The 23,161-nt window shown below is 38.0% G+C and overlaps 1 protein-coding gene across 1 annotated transcript in view; it reads right to left on the reverse strand.

Annotated features, from left to right (window-relative positions):
• Positions 1 to 23,161, reverse strand: part of RGS22 (regulator of G protein signaling 22) — a 121,995-nt gene that overhangs the window by 42,268 nt on the left and 56,566 nt on the right. The window contains 3 exon segments of the mRNA XM_021688416.1: positions 12,333 to 12,434; positions 13,672 to 13,794; positions 15,209 to 15,323. Coding sequence (XP_021544091.1) covers positions 12,333 to 12,434; positions 13,672 to 13,794; positions 15,209 to 15,323 — 340 coding nt within the window.

Here is a 23,161-nt window from a genome sequence, read left to right on the forward strand (position 1 = left end):
GGGGGGGGGAAGAATCCGAAGCAGACTCTGCACTGATCATGGAGCCCGAGATGGGGCTCGATCTCACCACCGCCCATGAGATCATGACCTGAGCCAAAACCAAGAGTCAGATGCCTAACTGACTGAGCCACCGAGGCACCCCAAGAGCTCTTTTTTATTTATTTATTTATTTTTAAAAGATTTTATTTATTTATTTGACAGAGAGAGACACAGCGAGAGAGGAAACACAAGCAGGGGGAGTGGGAGAGGGAGAAGCAGGCTTCCCGCCAAGCAGGGAACCCTATGCGGGGCTTGATCCCAGGACCCTGGGATCATGACCTGAGCCGAAGGCAGATGCTTAACCAACTGAGCCACCCAGGCGCCCCCAAGAGCTCTTTTTTAAAAGCAAACTTGGACTATACACACAGCATGCCTAAAAAGAAATGATCGCGGTTGAAGCTAGGTGATGGTATATGTAGGCTCCTTAAACTATTTTTATTTTTTTAAATGTTTTTAAATAAAAACACCTTGCTGGCAGTCATATAAAACTAATCAATGATTATCTATAATTAGGTTTATAATATGTTGCTAAGGATATAAATATGCCAGTGAGTTCATTCAGTCATTCAGTAAATATTATTAGAGCATCTTTTATATGCCAGTTCCAGTTCTGAACACACAAGGTAAACAAAGCAGTCTTCTTGGAGCTTAAAGTCCAGTGGGGGAAAATGTTAAGGGTTAAACTTGGTATTTTAGTATTTAGTGTCCATAAAGATATTTGAAGATACTACAGTGAAAGATTAAACAAGGTGATATAGAGATACTCCTTTTTCTAGAGACAATAACAAAGCAACGACTTTAGAAGTTAAGTCTAATTGCTGAATGGATGGCCTTAAGAAAGTATTCAATTTCTCTAAATGTTGGCTTCCTAATCTGTAAAATGGGGATAACACCAATATCTGCCTTTTAGGATGGTGAAGAATTAAATAAAATTATCCCTTTAAAGTGGTCCCCACAGAACCTAATTGACAGTAAACATTAAATAAATGTCAGGTATAATGCTAATTATGGTTTAAAGAACTTCATATGCTGACTTCTTTGGAAACAAGAGGATCTTTGGAGATCCTTTTTTGGCTCATAATCCTATAATATTCAAAATCTGAAGACTGAATGTAGATAGCTGGTAGAAGCATCAGGAACAGGAGAAACGAAATAACTGTAAGCTAGAAAGCTGGCTTCTATACGTGTTCTTCCTGAATTCACTAGCAAGCACAATAAAATGGGACGCAAGATGGGAACCCCGCTGATTCTGTGCTCAGTGATTCATAGTGCGCAGGATTCCAAGCCTGACTGCTCTTGGGACACCATCTCTCTGGTAACAAAAACAAATAATGTAATAAAGCCTGAAGAATAATTGCCCAGCACTCAAGAAGCAGCCTAATTATAAAGACACTGCAACTTACCATAAAGCTATGAAGAGGCACAGGATTTTCCACATTTAATCACCACCCCAACCTCACCCCTCACCCATGCCCATTCATCTTTCAGGAAACACAGCTTGATTCTTAATGCTGCTGCTGTATAAAGAAATAATGAGCTCTGTTAGTGCACCTGAAAATACACCATCAGCCTAGAAAGGGAGCACTTAGCTCACAGCACTTTAATGAAAATGTCAGGACCACCCTGAAGTATTTAAGTCCTGTAAATGCCAAGGAAGGAGAAGAGCTAAACAATTAAGGTAATGGATGACAGCAAGCAAAGAAAAAAAAACGAAGCTGATTATCAGAAAAAATGTCAACACCGCCTCTCTGTGCTGTAAGCTTTCTCAAAGGAATTTATGGTAACACCCAAGGTCTTGGTTACCTAAAATTAGCTCAAACTATATGGAGAAACATTGTCCGGACAATGCAAATTTTATGGGGATAGAGCTACATGGTCTCCTCTTTCTCAATCTTCCTAGTGTTTTCTGGAAACGAAGGCAAAAGAAGAGTACCTTCTTGAACCCTGATAGCACTTGGGTGGCAACACCTGTGTGTGCTTCGTTCCCCAAAGTGTTCCCACCATCGATCAGAGCCTCATATGTACCAGATGTTTGATAGCTGTTTGTGTGTCAGTAGAAGTTTTTAGGCTAGGGAAAATTTGCTTGTAATTGGCTAACAGCGGTCTAACTTGTGTTGATTTTTTGCTTCCACAGGAATAGACAGAAATAGGAGCAAAGGAGTCAAATACATGGACATACGTGTAGACCCCTCAGGTGGGATTATGCTGCCCAAGCTGGTATGAACTTCATTTGGCTCCACACTGTGTCTAAGATCACCTAATGGGAAACTAAAGTGATTTGGGCCCAGAAGGAATGAGAAGGATAGCAATAAATAATTGCTGAATGAATATATTAATGAATTCTGCATTACTATCACATAACTTATGGCTTCCCTAAAAATACCAATGCATAATATAGGTCTGATGACATTTATTGACTCAGGTTTTGTGTCCTCTCTCTCTCGTGTGCAATTTTGCAAACCCAAGAGTAAGCCAGTGACGGTACTACAGACTGTGGGTAGGTAGAAGTAGTCACTTAGACTGATCTATTTACTATGGTTTTGCATCAAGTGATTTCTTTGTAGGAAGGTACACACATAGGAGCAACAGAGTCACTCACTAAAGCATTAGGCCAGAATATTTCCAAGCTATCAAATTATTGAGTGGAGATGTCAGGAGAGACTTCCAAATGTCAAGATTTCATCTAGTTATGGTAAAAGATACTGAAAAGATTTGAGATTTAGTCTCAAGTTGTTGATCTGAATAAAACATGACATTATAATTTTTTGTATGAAGTGCTGTCACCTGAAAGAAAGATTTATTTTGTAATTGCTTCACAGGGTCAGAATAAGACCAAAGGATGAAAGGTTTTGGCTCAAAAGTGAAAAAAAAAAAAAAAAAAAAAACCGTTTTTTTCCTCCTATGGGTTTTTTAAAAAAAGCTGATGATTATCTTTAAAAAACAATAACCAAAAACACTAATTCAAAAAGATATACGCACCCCCATGTTTATTGCAGTATTATTTACAATAGCCAAGATATGGAAGCAACCTAAATGTCCATTGATATACGAATGGATAAAGAAGATGTGGTGTGTGTGTGTGTGTGTGTGTGTGTAATGGAATATTACTCAGACACAAAAAGAATGAGAGCTTGCTCTTGCAGCAACATGGATGGGGCTAAAGGGTATTATGCTAAGTAAAATAAATCAAAGAAAGACAACTCCTATATGATTTTACTCATATGTGAAATCTAAAAAACAAATGATCAAACAATAAGCAAACAAAAAGACTCTTAAATACAAAAAACAAACTGGTGGTTGCCAGAGGGGAGGTGGGTGAGGGGATGGGTGAAATAGATTTAAAAAAAGGTTAGGAGCTACAAACTTCCAGTTATAAATTAAATAATTCACAGAGATGGAAAGTACAACACAGGGAATATAGTCAATAATATCGTAATCACTTTATATGCTGACTATACTTATCATGGTGAGCACTGAGTAATGTATAGAGTTGTCAAATCACTACATGGTACATCTGAAACCAATATAACACTGTATGTAAATTATACCTCAATAATTAAAAAAAAAAACAGAAAAAACCAATAACCAACTGTTAACCTGCTGGTGAAGAAAGAAGTAATTTCCAGTTAAGAACTTAATCTCCAGTTAAGATGCTATTAATTTGGTTTTGTTTTAAATATAATTGAAGTACTTCAGTAATTATTTCTCTCCCCCACTAGAAAGTGAGCTCTTTAAGCAAAGAACTTTGCCCCAATCATCTCCGTATTTATAGAACCTTGCCTGGCACATAGCCGCTCTCAGTAAGTGTTCATTAGTAAGTAACAATATTGTCAAAGATATTCTTTAAAGGTTGTGATTCTATGAGGTATATTCTGAAACTCAGTAAGTTCTAGTACTGATTGAATGAATAGCTATGAATTTAGGAGTTGCTGTTCTTCCAGCCTATTTGCTTGGATATCTTCAAATTCCTCTTTTCCTTCCCCATTGTCTAGGTAATTGAGAGAACCTTAAGTATTGACTCTAATAATGATAATGATATTTACTTATTACATAGCGTGCTCTACAGTATACAGGCAAAACATATCTTACTGCACTTCGCTTTGCTGTGTTTTGTAGATACTGCATTTTCCTTACAAACTGCAGGTCTGTGGCGACCCAGCATGGAGCAAGTCTCTTGGCATCATTTTCCTGACAACATTTGCTCACTTTCTGCCTCTATGTCACATTCTGGTAATTCTCACAATATTCCAAACTTTTCATTATTATTATATTTGCTATGGTGATCTGTGATCAGTGACCTTTGATGTTATTGTAATTATGTTGGGGTGACACAGACTGGGCCCAAATAAGATGACAAACGTAACTGATAAATGTTGTGTGGGTTCTGACTGCTCTACCACCCAGCCATTCCCCTGTCTCTCTCCTTGTTCTCGGGCCTCCCTATTCCCTGAGACAAAACAATTGGAATTAGGTCAATTAATAACCCTACAATGGCCTCTAAGTGTTAAGTAAAAGGAAGAGTCAATCAATGCAGCACACTTCATTATTGTTTCAAGAAATTACCACAGCTATCCCAACCTTCAGCAACCCCCACTCTGATCAGTCAGCAGCCATCAGTGTCAAAGACTCTCCACCAGCAAAAACATTATGACTTCCTGAAAGCTCAAATGATGGTTAGCATTTGCTAGTAATAAAGTATTTTTCTGAGAGAGAGAGAGAGAGAACAAGCAGGGGGAGTGGCAGCCAGAGGGAGAGGGAGAAGCAGGCTCCCGCTGAGCAAGGAGCCCGATGTGGGGCTCAATCTCAGGACCCTGGGATCGTGACCTGGGCCAAAGGCAGCTGCTTAACCGACTGAGCCACCCAGACACCCCTAGTAATAAAGTATTTTTTAATTAAGGTATATACATTGTTTTTTAGACATAAGACTATTGCACACTTAATAGACCACGGTGTAGTGTAAACATACTTGAATATGCACTGGGAAACCAAAAAAATTCATTGGATTCTTTTATTTTAATTTAATTTAATTTAATTAGAGAGAGAGAAAGAGAGCATGCAAGTGGGAGGGGACGAGCAGAGGGAAAGGGAGAGAATCTTAAGCAGGCTCCACACCTAGCACAGAGCCCCAATGCAGGGCTCGATCTCACAACCCTGAGATCATGATCTGAGCTGAAATCAAGTCACCCGCTTAACCGACGAAGCCACCCAGGCACCCCTCGTTCGACTCACTTTATTGTGATATTTGCTTTATTGCAGTGGTATGGACCAAACCTACAATATCTCCAGGTATGTCTGTACTACAAAATATTCCCACCTACATTATCTTATGCCATCCTTACAGACGTCCTTGAAGTAGACATGAGAACTTTTATAGGGTAAAGGAGGTGAAGTGCAGCATTGAAATCAGTTCTGCATCTCAAGTTTGAGCTTAATTTTGTTCCTAGCTATGAAACTTCAGCAAGGTTAACATTTCAGAGATGTAGTTTATTTTTATCTATTAAAAAAATAGGATAAAAATACCTTGTATGTTTACTGTGGGTGTTAGAAAATATCTGACTGCTTCCTTTTCTGGTATGCTGACAGGCTAGATTAGTTGAAAATCCTTTCTCTATAAAATACCTAAAATATAACAAATATTCTTTTAAACGTATGGCTGAGATAATAAGGAAAACCAGCAGGGGCCAAAATTAAGTAATATACTAAAAATCAGGGTGATAAGCATGAGCTGACAATAGGACTACCATGGGGCAAACCAAGAGTGTGGGTTATAAGAGCCACTGGGTACTTGGGACGCCTGGGTGGCTCAGTTGGTTAAGCATCTGCCTTCGGCTCATATCATGATCCCGGGGTCCTGGGATCGAGTCCCGCATCGAGCTCTCTGCTCAGCGGGAAGCCTGCTTCTCCCTCTGCCTGCTCTGCCTGTTTGTGCTCTCTTTCTGACAAAAAAATAAAATCTTAAAAAAAAAAAAAAAAAGAGCCACTGGCTACAGGACACAAGTCCTTGGACCCTCACTAGGTGGAAAAGTTATACTAAGAGCCATACGTACACCAAGGTCCTTGAAGGGGCATACACAATGTGAAATGAAGAATGGGGAAAAAATATGTGCATGTGTGTATCTCTATCTCTGTCTCTATCTCTGTCACTACCTATATCTACATTGACCAAACCTGGGAAACAAAAACAGAAGCTTGCTTGCCCTGGCCTAGACTCCATGCAAAAGAATTCAGGATTCATTACTGTAAATTTACCATCTTGTGGGTTGGGTTTTCAAGATTACGCTTGGCAAATAAGGAAACTCCAAGATGAGAAATCAGCATTAAAAATGTGCCTAGCATAAGCACCATAGGTAAAAACCTCCCTAAACAGCTCATAATTCAGACTTACATATAAGAAGGAATGCAACATGTCGGCAAAAATAATAAATAGCAAAATTAGTTCTTCCAAAAACTACAAATCATAGAATTATTGGATGCTGTAGCAGTCAGACTCTCAGTGTCTCCTAGTGTTCATGCCCTTTTGTAATTCTCTCCCCCTGTGTGGGCATATAATGCATGGCTTGCTTCTGACCAACAGAATACAGTAATAGTGATGAGATATATGTGATTATGTGTATGTGATTATATTACACAAAATGGGGCGCCTGGGTGGCTCAGTTGTTAAGCAACTGCCTTCGGCTCAGGTCATGGTCCCAGGGTCCTGGGATCGAGTCCCACATCGGGCTCTCTCCTCTGCGGGAAGCCTGCTTCTCCCTCTCCCACTCCCCCTTGCTTGTGTTCCTTCTCTCACCATGTCTCTCTCTGTCAAATAAATAAATAAAATCTTTAAAAAAAATAAATAATAAAAATAAAAATATATTACACAAAATGGTAATGCCTGTCTTGCTAAGAAACTGCCTCCCTTGCTGGTTTTGGAGAAGTAAGCTGCCATGTTGTGAGCTGCCACCATGGAGGGGGCCACACTATATGGCACAGAGCTGGGGTAGCGTCTAGCTGACAGCCAGTGAGAAACTGAGTTCTCCTCAGTCCAGTGGCTGCAAGGACCCTGATGCTGCTGACAACCATGAAGCAGATCCTTCCCTGAGGGACTACAGATGAGAAACCAGCCCTGGCCAACATTTTGATTTACAGCCTTGCAGAGGACCCAGCAAAGTTGTGGCCAGACTCCTTATCTATATAAACTGTGAGATAATAAATGTGTGTCATTTTAAGCCACAAACTTATGGTAATACTGTCATGCAGGAATAGATAAGTAACGTAGCTACAGACTATAATATATGTTTAAAATGTTTAAAGACATAAAAGAAGAAATAAAAACATGAAGGAAAAATGAGACAAAAACATCAGAGAGACTTGAAAAACACAAGTAGAAAAATAATAAAAAAATAATTCTTAAAATAACTCAATGGATGGGTTAAATAGCAGATTGAAATCTGCTGAAGAAACAACATATGAACTGGAAAACAGATCAAAGGAAATATATCTATTTCAATTTACCACATGCAACACAGATACTAAAAGAGAGAAAAAGGGGCACCCGGGTGGCTCAGTCAGTTAAGCGTCTGCCTTCAGATCCCAGCTTGACCCTGGGATCAAGCCCCGAATCGGGCTCCCTGCTCAGTGGGGGAGCCTGCTTCTGCCTCTGCCCCTCACCCCACTTCTAATCTCTCTCTCTAAAAAAAAAAAAAAAAATACAGAAAACCTTGAGAGATTAAGAGAGATATAGGATTGACAACATTACCAGACAGGGAATCCTGAAGGAGAGAACACAGAAAAGACAAGTAGAAAAACTGAAGGAAATAATGGCTGAGGATTTTCCAGAATTGATAAAAGACATGATTCCTCAGATTCTAGAAGCAACTTCGACCCAAGAAAGAAAATTATGGTAAACACACTGACGTGCAATATGGAACACTGAAGTTTAAGAGAAGATTAAAAATCAAACGATGAGAAAAAGCAAAGGGGCAACAGGAGACTACTCAAAAAGAGCAACAGAAACCCTAAGACAGTAGAATAATATCTTCAAAGTGCTGAGAGAAAATAGTCAACCTATAATTCTATATTCAGTCACATGACCGATGAGAGAATTTAAATAAACATTTTCACACAAATAAAATCTGATTTTTTACCACTAGTAAATCCTAATGAAAACCCTACTAAAAGATATTCTTCAGAAATGAAACCCAAAGGAAGGAATATGATGCAAAAAGCAATGATAAGCATGAAATCTGTGTGTGAATAAATCTACACAAACATCAATGGTATCAAAACAAAAATGATGATAGCTACTTGGTAGGTATATAAAAAAAATTTAAATGCCATACAAAAATGATATGTAAAATGGGCAAGGTGTGGTGGAATTAAAGTGTTCTAAGATCCTTAAGTTATTTGAAAGGATTAAGATAATGATTAATTGTAGACTTTGTTAATTTTGGTATGCATGTTAAAACTGTAAGGGTGAAAAGAGAAATAGAATATGTAACTTCTAAAACAGTAGAAGGAAATAAAATGTAAAGCATTATTACCACCCACATTTTATAGGACATGAAACTGAGGCTTATTAAACTGACTGACTTGACTAAGTTTACCCAGCTAAGAACTAGCATAATAATAACAGCATGTGATGTAAATTCATTTCTTTCAACTCCAAGTCTGTGATTTTTTTTTCCCTTCTATGTCATATACCCTCTGATCTAGGTGATACATGTTCCATTGAATAAGGCAAAAAATCTCACACTGCTGCAAGAATATCTTTATATTTAAATAGCACTTTGTAGTAAAAGTAAGCAAATCCTCTTATTCCTCTTTTCCATTTCATTCTTACCTACTCTCTCCACTCATTCATTCCTACATTCTCCAAATAATTTTTCTCCTGGGCTCTAATTTTTACTGTTTTTTTCCCTCTTCCTCTTTCCCACTTAAATATGTATGTGATTAATAAGAATAAGTGTGTGTACATGTGTGTAAACATGTGCAATATTTATGATCATACTTGTTTGCTTATTTCAAAACAAATTCTCAATGTATATGCTGCAGAGAGTGGTAAATTCTAAATGCCTAGTTTTTGCTGGAATGCGCTTTGTTTGAAAGATTTCTACAAAGATGAAAGACATCATAAAAGACAGTGGTACCCAGATCTCCTTCATTCTTTTGTAGTACTCTATCACTGAAGCAAGTATGTAGTATCAAAAAAGCAGTAGGACTATCTGTGGCAACACTCTAGGCTCCAAATCTTAGCAGTGGTAGACAGTCCCCTGGAAAACTGTTAATAGAGTCAAAGACTTTACCTCTGCACTAGGGTAAGTGACTCCTTTTCTCCTTGCCAAGACCATTTCAATTGGCTTCTAACTGCACTATTCTATCTTGAAGCCATGCAGTAAAATCTTCAGGATGCGCCCTAGGCTGCAGTTCAAGCTCTTGGACAATTACTCTTGCTAAGTCACTGTCACCGATTCCGCATCTAGTCTGCCTACTTCTGCAATATTTTATGAGGCAAAACTTCAAGGTATGTAATTTGCTTACTATCATACAGAAAAGCATGTAAGTCCCTTGGAACCAACTCTTGGTCTCCTACCATATAGCGTGTCAGATGTATAAAAACAATTTTATATTGTTCACAGTGCCTTTAACATGGTGCCAGCTGATTACATTCTACCATTGGCATTATTGATCCAAATATCTGTATTGTAAATATACCCTTGAAGAAAGCCGTACAGCATTTGTATTATAAAGAAATGAATGCTATTTCATACTGTGAGGCAATTCTTATATCTGGAGGCACAGAAATCTTGGATAATTAAAACCTAAACCAATCTAGACCATTGCTCTATTAACCAAAAAATAAAGTAACCATAGATGTAAAAAGCAAACAGGCCAAGAAAAAAAAAATCACATGACTTGCTCTTTCAATTTCCCTCTATTAACCTGAAGGCAACTCTCTCCATTGTTCCCCCCTCCCTCCTGCTGTGACTCCCCAAAAGATAACCTAGGGAAGAATAAGTGAAGTCATATGGTATTTATCTCTCTGACTTATTTCACTTAGCATAACACCCTCTAGGTCCATCCTTATATATGGAATCTAAAAAACAAAACAAATGAACAAATGACAAGAAAACAGATTCTTTTTTTTTTTTTTTAAAGATTTTATTTATTTGACAGAGAGAGACACAGTGAGAGAGGGAACACAAGCAGGGGGAGTGGGAGAGGGAGAAGCAGACTTCCCGCAGAGCAGGGAGCCAGATGTGGGGCTCAATCCCAGGACCCTGAGCCGAAGGCAGACGCTTAACGACTGAGCCACCCAGGCGCCCCGACAAGAAAACAGATTCTTAAATACGAAAACAAATTGGTGGTTGCTAGAGGGGAGGTGAATGCGGACATGAATAAAACAGATAAAAGCAATTAAGGGATATACAAACTTCCAGTTATAAAATAAGTCATGGTGATGAAAAGCACAGCATAGGGAATATAGTTATTAATGTTGTAATAATGTTGTTTGGTGACAGATGTGACTACACTTACAATGATGAGCACTGAGTAATGTACAAAATTGTTGAATCACTATGTTGTACACCTAAAATGAATCTAACATTGTATGCTAATTATACTTCTATTTTAAAAAAAAAATTTTAGAAGATAATCTAGAGGAGGATAAAAAGCTTTCAGACCTTGATGATCCCCAAACAGAATAATCCATCTCAGAATAACCAAAAGTTGGTTGTATCCTGTTTCACAATACTTCTATAGTGGGTAGAATAATTTCATTACTAAGAATTAGTAAGTCTACCAAACTTAAATAGAATTTCCATTTGTATAAGTGCATGGAAATATGGTGACTACAACAACAACAAAGAACCCACTTGATGGATCAGCCGAAGATGTTTGGAGGAGTGGGCTTTGCAGTAGTGAAAACATAATAAATAACAGATGGTACTTTTCCAGACAGGAGCAATAGGCCAGGGGGAGGGGGATATGTAGAGACCCACAGGTCAAGGATGAACAAGCAAAAGAGCCCACTATGTGGTCTCAAAAAATGGTACTGGCAAATTAGAGCTATAATTTCATGATCGCATTGAGCCAGATTTGGGCTAGGTAGCAGCTGAAGCCCTTGTTCTCATAATAAAAAGTACAAAGCTCTGTCAGCTGATTTACAAAGCATAGTTATTAACACCTGAGTCCGGGTAGTGGAAGGAACAACAAACATCTAGCAGCTCGCTGAGATCCTGAATAAGAATATAAGGTAATACACGATATGACAAAACTATCTTTGCATCATCTGGGGAGAGGTTCTCCGGAATGGGGTTATTCCAGCTTATGAGAACCACTTACGTGGTGAACAAATATAGAAGTGATTAGCAGTTTTCTAGGCTTGAAGACTTCTCTCCATAAAAGATCATAAGATCCTAGGGCTCCTGGGTGCCTCAGTCAGTTAAGCATCTGCCTTGGGATCAGGTCATGATCTCAGGGTCCTGATATCGAGCCCTATGTCGGGCTCCCTGCTCAGCAAGGAGTCTGCTTCTTCCCCTCTTTCTGCCCTCCCCCCTGCTCATGCTCTCTCTCTCTCAAATAAATAAATAATTTGAAAGAAAAAAAGATCACAAGATCCTAAGAATAAAAAACTGAAAAGATTAAGTGAGCTTGAGTCATAATTCTATTCTCTTTCTTTCCCCCTCAAAAGAGGCCACTCTCTCAGTTTCCCTTTGCAGAGAATCCTCTGTTCTTCCTCCTCTATTTTGCTTCGGCATGGTCTTGAGATGTTCTTTCCTCCACCTCTGTCTCTGTCTTACATGGTGTGTAGTACAGAAGCATAGGGGATGACATGGAGCCTACACCACAGAGTCAACATCATTTCCCGCCCTCTAGAAGGTCACCAGGCTGAGTATGTCCAACAGTTGATTCCTACAGTAAGCTCAGAGAATAGCTCTGGTCAGTGTCTCTGTTCCCCATCACTTCAATGATTCACGACAAGTCCTCTCTCAGGGTTCTCTTTTAAGTCACTCACAACCAAACCAAAAAGGCATAAATTACAAAAAATATGGGATGTCCTTTATTGGCAGAACAAGTACTTGCCAGCAGAGAAAATAAAGCAAACCAAATAAAATAGATAAAATGGAAACCCACAAATCAGACTATAAAACAATATTGTACTGACATTTAAATGAAGAAATCCCATGGCAACAATTTACCTGCTGCCTTTTTGCCTGTAGTCCCAGATTTCTCTTGTTTGGAGCTGGACACAACTTTTTCATTTTTTTGTGTACTTAGAGCTGCACATTGAACCAACATTATTTACTACTTACTTGGGCTTGTTTGCATACTTTAAAAGGGTGAAGTGTTTCTTGGTAGAAAAGCTGATGATAAGCCTGTAGGTCAAACCAAAAGTACACACTGTTCTTCCACAACTGTAGGTGGAAAAAATACATAAATCATTACCACCCAATTATTACAGCTCTACAAAGCTCTAATTTCAAATATAAATAATTGTTCAGCTCCTTGGTGTTACCATAAATCAGGTTCAATTTAAGATGGTCTTATCTTCTATTACAAACTGGCAGCATACAAAATATTTACTGGTATTGTCACTAAAATATTATATTTTTGCATGTATGCCTCTTATATAATTGGCCATTAAAATAGGAAGCATGCTAGTTAACAATTAAAGAGTAATGACATATTTCTGGCATGAAACCAAAATCTGGAGGTATTTTGATATATATGGACAAATGTATATCATACTGAAACCAAACACTACTCTAATAATTGAGCCAGTGAAATATTTTACATTTGAGCAAAATGAAAACAAAACAAAACTGGCAATGAGTTTTCCACTATCCATTGCAACTTCTAATTGTTAGAGTTATTAAAAATGAAAATTAAAGGATTGATAGACATCAACTCTGAATTTAATATATATTACATCAAAACAAAATTACATGAGAATAAAATATTGTTAATAATGCAAGTCAAGGGGCGCCTGGGTGGCTCAGTCAGTTAAGCGTCCAACTCAATTTCGGCTCAGGTCATGATCTCAGGGTCCTGGGATCAAGGCCCATGTCTGGCTCCATGCTCAGTGGGGAGTCGGCTTCAGGATTCTCTCTCTCCCTCTCCTCCCTCTGCCCCTCCCCTCTGCTGGCACGCTCTTTCTCTCACTCTATAAAATAAATAAATATAAAAATATTTTTAAAAAAAATAATACAAGTCAATCCTTTACTTTTCTTTGTAATTCTAGTAGGATAGTGAACCAAGAGAATTATAACTGAGATGTTTACATTTTTACTAAATATTTATTTATTTATTTTTTATTTTTATTTATTTATTTATTTATTTGAGAGAGAATGAGAGAAAGAGAGCATGAGAGGGAGGAGGGTCAGAGGGAGAAGCAGACTCCCCGCCGAGCAGGGAGCCCGATGCGGGACTCGATCCCGGGACTCCAGGATCATCACCTGAGCCGAAGGCAGTCGCTTAACCAACTGAGCCACCCAGGCGCCCTTTACTAAATAGTTAGCATAAAATTTCTTACCAGAAGAAATGGGAATTTTAATATCAAATATAATTATTTGAGCATTGAATTACTTCAACTTCTCTTAGTTTAAAATGAGGTAAAGTCATAAAATTAGATTTAAAATCATTATTTTCTACCTTGTTTCCTGAATGTTCACAGAATTTAGTAAAGAAGAATCCAGCTCTATTTTCTACATACAAAGTCTGCAACAAATTTTCCATGTCAAATCCTCCCAAGGCACTATCTGCCATGGTTTTAACCTAGATAACAAAACAGAAGTCCATGATCCACCCAAGAACATGGTGATTTTTTACGACACTGTACAACAGGGTTTCATAAATTCTGCCAGGCTGTCGTTTTCCTGCTGGACTTTTTATTTTATTTTTGTACCATGTAAGTAATTAATGCAGTATGTCTGCATATAACTGTCACTTAAGAGTCATTTATGGAGGCAACTATAGCAGCAGACTTCATTCTATTATGAACCAATCTGATTTCAAACTTAATGTTAGGGTAACTTCTCAACCTCTATTGTTTTCATGTTTCAGGCACAGCGATACCATTTTAGGAGTCTTCCAAATCTCTGTTGGTGGCCTCGTTCCTACATATTTACTGTTATTTTAGCCTTGAGGTAATGCTATAATGGCTACAAGAGAGTTATAAAAAGAACCATCCTCAAGGTCTCTCAGTGCTGCTCATTAAATGTCCTCAGGGGGCCCTTCCTTGGATAGTCTCACTCTGTACAGCTCATGGCCTTCAGAATGTAAATGGTAATGTAAGTTCTCACAAAACGCTGTTATTTTGGGGCCTCTCTGCCAGTAAAGCTGGCAAACCTCGAAACACAGAAATTTGGCTACTTCCCCAAGCATAAGAGTGACTTTAGAATATGAAAAGGCATCCACCGTTCACAGGAGCTCTGGCATTTGCTGTATGGAACTCAGACTTCCTTGTAATCTTAAGGTAACTGTGGCATGAACAATTTAAGGCATTGTTATAGTGTCTCTCTGCCTCTCTCTTTATCCCTCTTCCAAACATATTCTAAAGTGAGAATTTAATGTTTTTATGATGTTTAACTGTTGGCATTCCAAAAACTAAAAAATATATATTATTTTGGTAGGGAAAAAAGCCCTAGTTGGAAGAAAAGAACTGTTTGCTTAGAATAAAATAAAAAGTTATACAAAACTATAGCTAAGTGTTCAGACTATATTGGCACTACCAAAGTTTCTACCTAAAGTATAATCCTTAGGGAATATAAAATTGTCAACCACAACTGGTGTAGTAAATCCACTTTATTAAGGTAGCCACACACTGAAAATACTCTGCTTTATAAAAATTGTTTCCAAAACATAACATCAAACATTATTTTTTATCAAATGTTAGCAATTTAATAAAAATAATAGATGGTCTTATTTTGTATCTAAGGTATTCTCACACCAAAACCGGAAGACAGTTGTTTTTGAAAATAGTAATCAATGGAGTATATATAGCAACATGGTACTACAAAAGGAAACACAGATAAAATTTTTGTATACAAATCTTTTTGGAAGGAAAAAATAAAGTGTATTGTTTAGTAGAGAAAAAAATACTATGGTAAATCAATAAAAATTCTCTAAAATCAGGGGACATTGGTCAGTTAAATGAAGAGTCAGATAAATCAGTTCTCAAAATACTTACCAAAGGTTCTTCTGTGTAGGTGTATCTTCTATCCAGCTGGGGCTTCAGACATTCAGAAATGTCAGTAAAAGATGTTAAGCGAATAATTTTGCTGCTTTCTGACCTGCGCCTCAACCTAAATTATAAGGATAAGAACGCATTGATCAATATATATTGAGCACCTTTGGTATATGTGGCACCAAATCTTAGGAGTGCATCTGAATGCTGTGAGAGAACAGGAGAAGAAAAAGTACAAGTATCAGGTCCAGCCTTTAAGAAGGGGCTGAGAGGGACACCTGAGTGGCTCAGTTGGTAAAGCGTCTGCCTTCGGCTCAGGTCATGATCCTGGGGTCCTGGGATCGAGTGCCGCGTCAGGCTCCTTCCTTGGCGGGGAGCCTGCTTCTCCCTCTCCTTACCACTCCCACTGCTTGTGCTTTCTCTCTCTCTCTCTCTAATAAATAAATAAGATCTTTAAAAAAAAAAAAAAAGAAGTGGCTGAGAAAATGAAGTACAGTCCTCAATAAAGACAACTCTCTATAAGATTAACTGCTGGTTGAATGAATTCAAGAATATAGATGTCAAATGACTGGGATAGGTAACAATGAAAAGTCCCTTTGAGCTATATTAGTAATTAAAGAAATGAGATTTTCCCTGAAAAATGGGTATTAGATGTATTGTGAGTGTGTGTGTGTGTGTGTGTGCGAGCGTGTGCGTTTAGAGGGGTCCTTTATTTTTTTTAATTTTATTTTATTATGTTATGTTAATCACCATATATTACATCATTAGTTTTTGATGTAGTGTTCCATGATTCATTGTTTGCATATAACACCCAGTGCTCCATTCAATAAGTGCCCTCTTTAATACCCATCACCAGGCTAACCCATCCCCCCCATCCCCCTCCCCTCTAGAACCCTCAGGTTTTTTTTTGTTTTGTTTTGTTTTTTATTCTTATGTTAATCCCCATACATTACATCATTAGTTTTAGATGAAGTGTTCCATGATTCATTGTTTGTGCATAACACCCAGTGCTCCATGCAGAATGTGCCCTCCTCAATACCCACCACCAGGCTAACCCATCCTCCCACCCCCCTCCCCTCTAGAACCCTCAGTTTGTTTTTCAGAGTCCATCATCTCTCATGGTTCGTCTACCCCTCCGATTTCCCCCCCTTCATTCTTCCCCTCCCACTACCTTCTTCTTCTTTTTTTTTTTTCTTAACATATATTGCATTATTTGTTTCAGAGGTACAGATCTAAGATTCAACAGTCTTGCACAATTCACAGCGCTTACCAGAGCACATACCCTCCCCAGTGTCTATCACCCAGTCACCCCATCCCTCCCACCCCACCCCCCACTCCAGCAACCCTCAGTTTGTTTCCTGAGATTAAGAATTCCTCATATCAGTGAGGTCATATGATACATGTCTTTCTCTGTTTGACTTATTTCACTCAACATAATACCCTCCAGTTCCATCCACGTCGTTGCAAATGGCAAGATCTCATTCCTTTTGATGGCTGCATAATATTCCATTGTATATATATACCACATCTTCTTTATCCATTCATCTGTCGATGGACATCTTGGCTCTTTCCACAGTTTGGCTATTGTGGACATTGCTGCTATAAACATCGGGGTGCACGTACCCCTTTGGATCCCTACTTTTGTATCTTTGGGGTAAATACCCAGTAGTGCAACTGCTGGATCATATGGTAGCTCTATTTTCAAATTTTTGAGGAACCTCCATACAGTTTTCCAGAGTGGCTGCACCAGCTTGCATTCCCACCAACAGTGTAGGAGGGTTCCCCTTTCTCCGCATCCCCGCCAACATCTGTCATTTCCTGACTTGTTAATTTTAGCCATTCTGACTGGTGTGAGGTGGTATCTCATTGAGGTTTTGATTTGGATTTCCCTGATGCTGAGCGATATTGAGCACTTTTTCATGTGTCTGTTGGCCATTTGGATGTCTTCTTTGGAAAAATGTCTGTTCATGTCTTCTGCCCATTTCTTGATTGGATTCTTTGTTCTTTGGGTGTTGAGTTTGATGAGTTCTTTATAGATTTTGGATACTAGCCCTTTATCTGATATGTCATTTGCAAATATCTTCTCCCATTCTGTCGGTTGTCTTTTGGTTTTGTTGACTGTTTCCTTTGCTTTGCAAAAGCTTTTTATCTTGATGAAGTCCCAATAGTTCATTTTTGCCCTTGCTTCCCTTGCCTTTGGCGATGTTTCTAGGAAGAAGTTGCTTCGGCTGAGGTCAAAGAGGTTGCTACCTGTGTTCTCCTTTAGGATTTTGATGGACTCCTGTCTCACATTGAGGTCTTTCAACCATTTGGAGTCTATTTTTGTGTGTGGTGTAAGGAAACGGTCCAGTTTCATTCTTCTGCATGTGGCTCTCCAATTTTCCCAACACCATTTGTTGAAGAGACTGTCTTTGTTCCATTGGACATTCTTTCCTGCTTTGTCAGAGATGAGTTGACCATAGAGTTGAGGGTCCATTTCTGGGCTCTCTATTCTGTTCCATTGATCTATGTGTCTGTTTTTGTGCCAGGACCATGCTGTCTTGATGATGACAGCTTTGTAATAGAGCTGGAAGTCCGGAATTGTGATGCCACCGGCTTTGCTTTTCTTTTTCAAACCCTCAGTTTGTTTCCTGCGATTAAGAATTCCTCATATCAGTGAGGTCATATGATACATGTCTTTCTCTGTTTGATTTATTTCGCTCAGCATAATACCCTCCAGTTCCATCCACGTCGTTGCAAATGGCAAGATCTCATTCCTTTTGATGGCTGCATAATATTCCATTGTATATATATACCACTCTTCTTTATCCATTCATCTGTCGATGGACACCTTGGCTCTTTCCATAGTTTGGCTATTGTGGACATTGCTGCTATAAACATTGGGGTGCAGGTACCCCTTCAGATCACTACATTTGTATCTTTGGGGTAAATACCCAGTAGTGCAATTGCTGGGTCATATGGTAGCTCTATTTTCAACTTTTTGAGGAACCACCATACTGTTTTCCAGAGTGGTTGCACCAGCTTGCATTCCCAGGTGCCCCTTGACTTGCATTATTAACAATATTTTATTCTCATGTAATTTTGTTTTGATATAATACATATTAAATTCAGAGCTGATTTCTATCAATCCTTTAATTTTCATTTTTAATAACCCTAACAATTAGAAGTTGCAATGGATGGTGGAAAACTTATTGCCAGTTTGCATTCCCACCAACAGTGTAGGAGGGTTCTAGAGGGGTTCATTACATGGGGAGAATAGTGAGCAATATGTGAAAGTAGGTAGGGAAAGCCTTGTTTAAAAGGCTGCAAGTTAACTAATTTGCTTAGGGCAAGAGGACACTAACAGTTAAGTAAACACTATATAACACATACCAAACACTGTGCTAAATAAAATTCACATTATCATATTTAATCCTCACAACAGGTGGGATTCATAAGGATTTATATGTGGTAGTGTGGGGTGAGATAATGGAAGACTATGGAGCTAGACTAATGGCTTTAGACATTATCTTTTTATATTTTCTTATCCACCTCCCTCTCCATACCTCACTGCAATTATTCTAAGCCTTATTTTCCAGCTCCATAAAACATGCCCATCCACCTCACCAATATATCTGCACTCCAACCCACCAGCAGATTGCTTTGCAGGTTCTTCTCAGACAAAAGGTAGGTACAACATGCTTCTGTTTCCACTCCCTGATGTAGTAGACACTGTTGACTGACTGGTTAACTCAACACTCATTCCCAGATACTGGGTGATACTGAGAAAGCTAAATATTCACTTTCTAAGACCGACTTGCATAGATGGATCATCATGTGACACACTTATGACTAATGAGATACAAAACAAAGTCCGCTGGGGAGCTTCTAAGAAAGCTTGCTTTCCTGACCAAAGGGAAAGGATTAATGAAAATTGCCCTTTCTTGGGTGCCTGGGTGGCTCAGTTGGTTAAGCAACTGCCTTCGGCTCAGGTGATGATCCTGGAGTCCCGGGATCGAGTCCCACATCGGGCTCCCTGCACAGCAGGGAGTCTGCTTCTCCCTTTGACCCTCCCCCATGTCATGCTCTCTCTCTCTCTCATTCTCTCAAATAAATAAATAAAATCTTTAAAAAAAAAAAAAAAACAGAAAATGCCCTTTCTTCTTCATGATTTGAAAGCCTGATATCAGGAGCTGTAACACCAATGAATATGAAAGAATGGCCAAGAACATTACAAAAATTCAGGCCCTAATATTTCCAATACAAGGAACCAATACTGGCAGTTGTCTACCCTCAGATTTCTTGTTCTGTGAGAAAAATAAGCCCAATTTGTCTAAGCCATCGTTAGTCATGTTTTCTGTTATTTGAGCTGAAAACTCTTAAATTATCTATCAACAAATATATCCACCTATACCTATCCTTATTTCTTTCCATCATGTCTCAGGAAAAAGTGTCCTATCTCGTGTCCGAGATTAATCTCATGGCCTTTGTTCTTGAATCCTTCCTTCTATTCTCCTTTGAAAATACAGATCTTCTTCTTTCTCATGGATCTTTAACTTTTTCCTTTCCACTAGATACTACTCTAGACATATAAACAGGCTCAGGTCTCCTCCACCTTAAAAATATTGCTTCCCGCTACAGAAAATCATCAAATCACAAAGGAAGAGAGCAAGAAAAAAAGGAACAAGGGAATTATGAGATAGCCAGAAAACAATTAATAAAATGACAATAAGTCCATACCTATCAATAATTATTTTAAATGTAAATGGACTAACCTCTCCAATTAAAAGACACAGAGTGGCTTGAATGCTCTCATACATGCTGAAAGGAGTATGTTGTTACAACTCTTATGAAATATAATTTAGTAATATCTAAAACAATTTTTAAATCACATGAACTTTGATTTAGAAATTCTACTTTGAGAAATTTATCTTGCAGACATATGCATACATGAAATACAGCAAATGTACAAGAATATTCATTGCAACATTGTTTTTAATAATGAAAAATATTGGAAATAATGTCCATGTCCCTCAATAGAATACAAATACAATGTTTGGCATAAAATTAAAGACAACCAGACATAAGGAGAGATAAGATTACAAGAACAAGAAACAACAGAAGAAATAGATTATAGGATATCTATTACTGTAGTGATAGCATTTAATGCTATGAAACACCTTTTCCAATGAATTCAGTAAAAACAAAGGTATAGAATAAGTGGATAGCATGCTACTAATTTTGAACTATGCATATATTTCCAATTTTGAAAATAAAATAATTTAATTTTAGTAAATGACACAAAAAACCTTTCTAGATGTTTTCCACTGCATAGAAAATAAACTCCAAATTCCCTAATGTGACACAAAAAAATTCACTATCTGAACCTCGTTTATTGTTTTAGCTTGTATCTTGCCTTTTCACCGTAATATTCTATACTCTAGCCACAACATAAACATAAAAACAATGCATAGTTCTCAAAATTCAACTTTTCTCTCAATTCATACATATATATCTTTATCACTTGAAAAATTAAGATAATGCTTTCTTCATAGGGATGCAGTGAGAACTGATATAATGTAAGCAAAGTACACCAAAGCTCATTAACTGCTATTTTTGGAAATGGCAGACAGGGTGATTTAGACCAAGTCTCCCTTTAAAGACCCACTAGATAAACTGAAAAATACAAAAATTAATCTGCTAAAAGAAATTTGAGTGCTGGGGCGCCTGGGTGGCTCAGTTGGTTAAGCGACTGCCTTCGGCTCAGGTCATGATCCTGGAGTCCCGGTATCGAGTCCCGCATCGGGCTCCCTGCTCGGCAGGGAGTCTGCTTCTCCCTCTGACCCTCCCCCCTCTCGTGCTCTATCTCATTCTCTCTCTCTCAAATAAATAAATAAAATCTTTAAAAAAAAAAAAGAAAGAAATTTGAGTGCTAACAACGTAGTCAAGAATTTCGGAGCCAACAGAAATAAACCCACAATTACATGGTCAATTAATCTTTGACAAAAAAGGCAAGAATATGCAATAGAAAAAAACATTCTCTTCAACAAGTGGTGCTGGGAAAATTGGACAGCTACATGCAAAAGAATGAAACTGCACCACTTTCTTACACCAGAGACAAAAATAAACTAGAAATGGATTAAGGACCTAAATGTGAGACTAAAACCATAAAACTCCTACAAGACAGCACAGTCAGTAATTTCTCAGACATTGGCCATAATCGTATCTTTCTGGATATGTCTCCCGAGGCAAGGGAAACAAAAGCCAAAGTAAACTATTGGGACTATATCAAAATAAGAAGGTTCTGCACAGCAAAAAAACAAGCAACAAAACTAAAAGACAACCTACTGAATGAAGAAGATATCGGCAAATGACATAGCTGATAAAGGGTTGATATCAAAAATATATAAGGAACTGATACAACTCAAAACCAAAAAACAAATAATCCATTTAAAAATGGGCAGAAGACATGAACAGATATTTTTCCAAAGAAGACATCCAGATGGTTAACAGACACATGAAAAAATGCTCAACATCACTCATCATCAGGGAAATGCAAATCAAAACTACAATGAGATATCACCTCACACCTGTCAGAATGACTAAAATCAAAACCACAAGAAACAAGTGTTGGCGAGGATATGGAGAAAAACGAATCCCCGTGCACTGTTGGTGGGAATGCAAACTGTGCAGCCACTCTAGAAAACAGTATGGAGTTTCCTAAAAAAGTTAAAAATAGGGCACCTGGGTGGCTCAGTCGTTAAGCATCCGCCTTCGGCTCAGGTCATGATCCCAGGGTCCTGGGATCAAGCCCCGCATCAGGTTCCCTGCTCAGCGGGAAGCCTGCTTCTCCCTCTCCCACTCCCCCTGCTTGTGTTTCCTCTCTCGCTGTGTCTCTCTTTGTCAAATAAATAAATAAAATCTTTAAAAAAAAAAAAAGTTAAAAATAGAACTACTCTACGATCCAGCAATTGCACCACTAGATATTTACCCCAAAAATACAAAAACACTAATTCATGTATGTATATTGTACACAATAGCCAAATTATGGAAACAGCCCAAATGTCCAGCAATAGATGAATGGATAAAGAAGATGTGGTATACATACACAATGGAATATTACTCAGCCATAAAAAATGAAATCTTACCATTTGCAACGTCATGGAAGGAGCTAGAGAGTATAATGTTAAGCAAAATAAGTCAGAGAAAGACGAATACCAAGATTTCACTCATATGTGGAAGTTAAGAAACAGTACAAACATGCAAAGGAAAAAAGAGAGAGACAAACCAAGAAACACACTCTTAACTATAGAGAACAAACTGATGGTTACCAAGGGGAGGTGGGGGGGGAATGGGTGAAATAAGTGCTGGGGATTAAAAAGTACACTTACGACGATAAGCACTGAGTAATCTATAGAATTATTGAATCACTATATTGTATACCTGAAACTAATATAACACTGTACGTTAACTACACTGGAATTACAATAAAAAACTTTTAAAAAGGTAATATAACTGACAATATAAAAAAAAGAAGTGGTTTATATTTACAATGGAATATTACTCAGCCATAGAAAAGAATGAAATCTTGCCATCTGCAACAACACAGATAGATCTAGAGAGTGTAATGCTAAGGGAAATAAGTCAGTCAGAGAAAGACGAATACCACGATTTCACTCATATGTGGAAGTTAAGAAACAAAACAAACAAGGAAAAAAAGAGAGACAAACTAAAGAAACAGATCCTTAACTTTAGAGAATAAACTGAGGATTACAGAGGTGGGTGGGGGGATGGGTGAAATAGGTGAAGAGCATGAAGAGTACACTTCTCTTGATGAGCAGTGAGTAATACATGGAACTATTCAAGCACTATAAACTAATATAAACTGAAACTAATATAATACTGTAAGTTAACTACACTGGAGTTAAAATTAATAATAATAATAACAATAATAATAATAATAATAAATTTTTAAAA

Source organism: Neomonachus schauinslandi, chromosome 4 (assembly GCF_002201575.2).
Source record: "Neomonachus schauinslandi chromosome 4, ASM220157v2, whole genome shotgun sequence".
In the NCBI taxonomy this organism is placed as follows: Eukaryota; Metazoa; Chordata; class Mammalia; order Carnivora; family Phocidae; genus Neomonachus; species Neomonachus schauinslandi.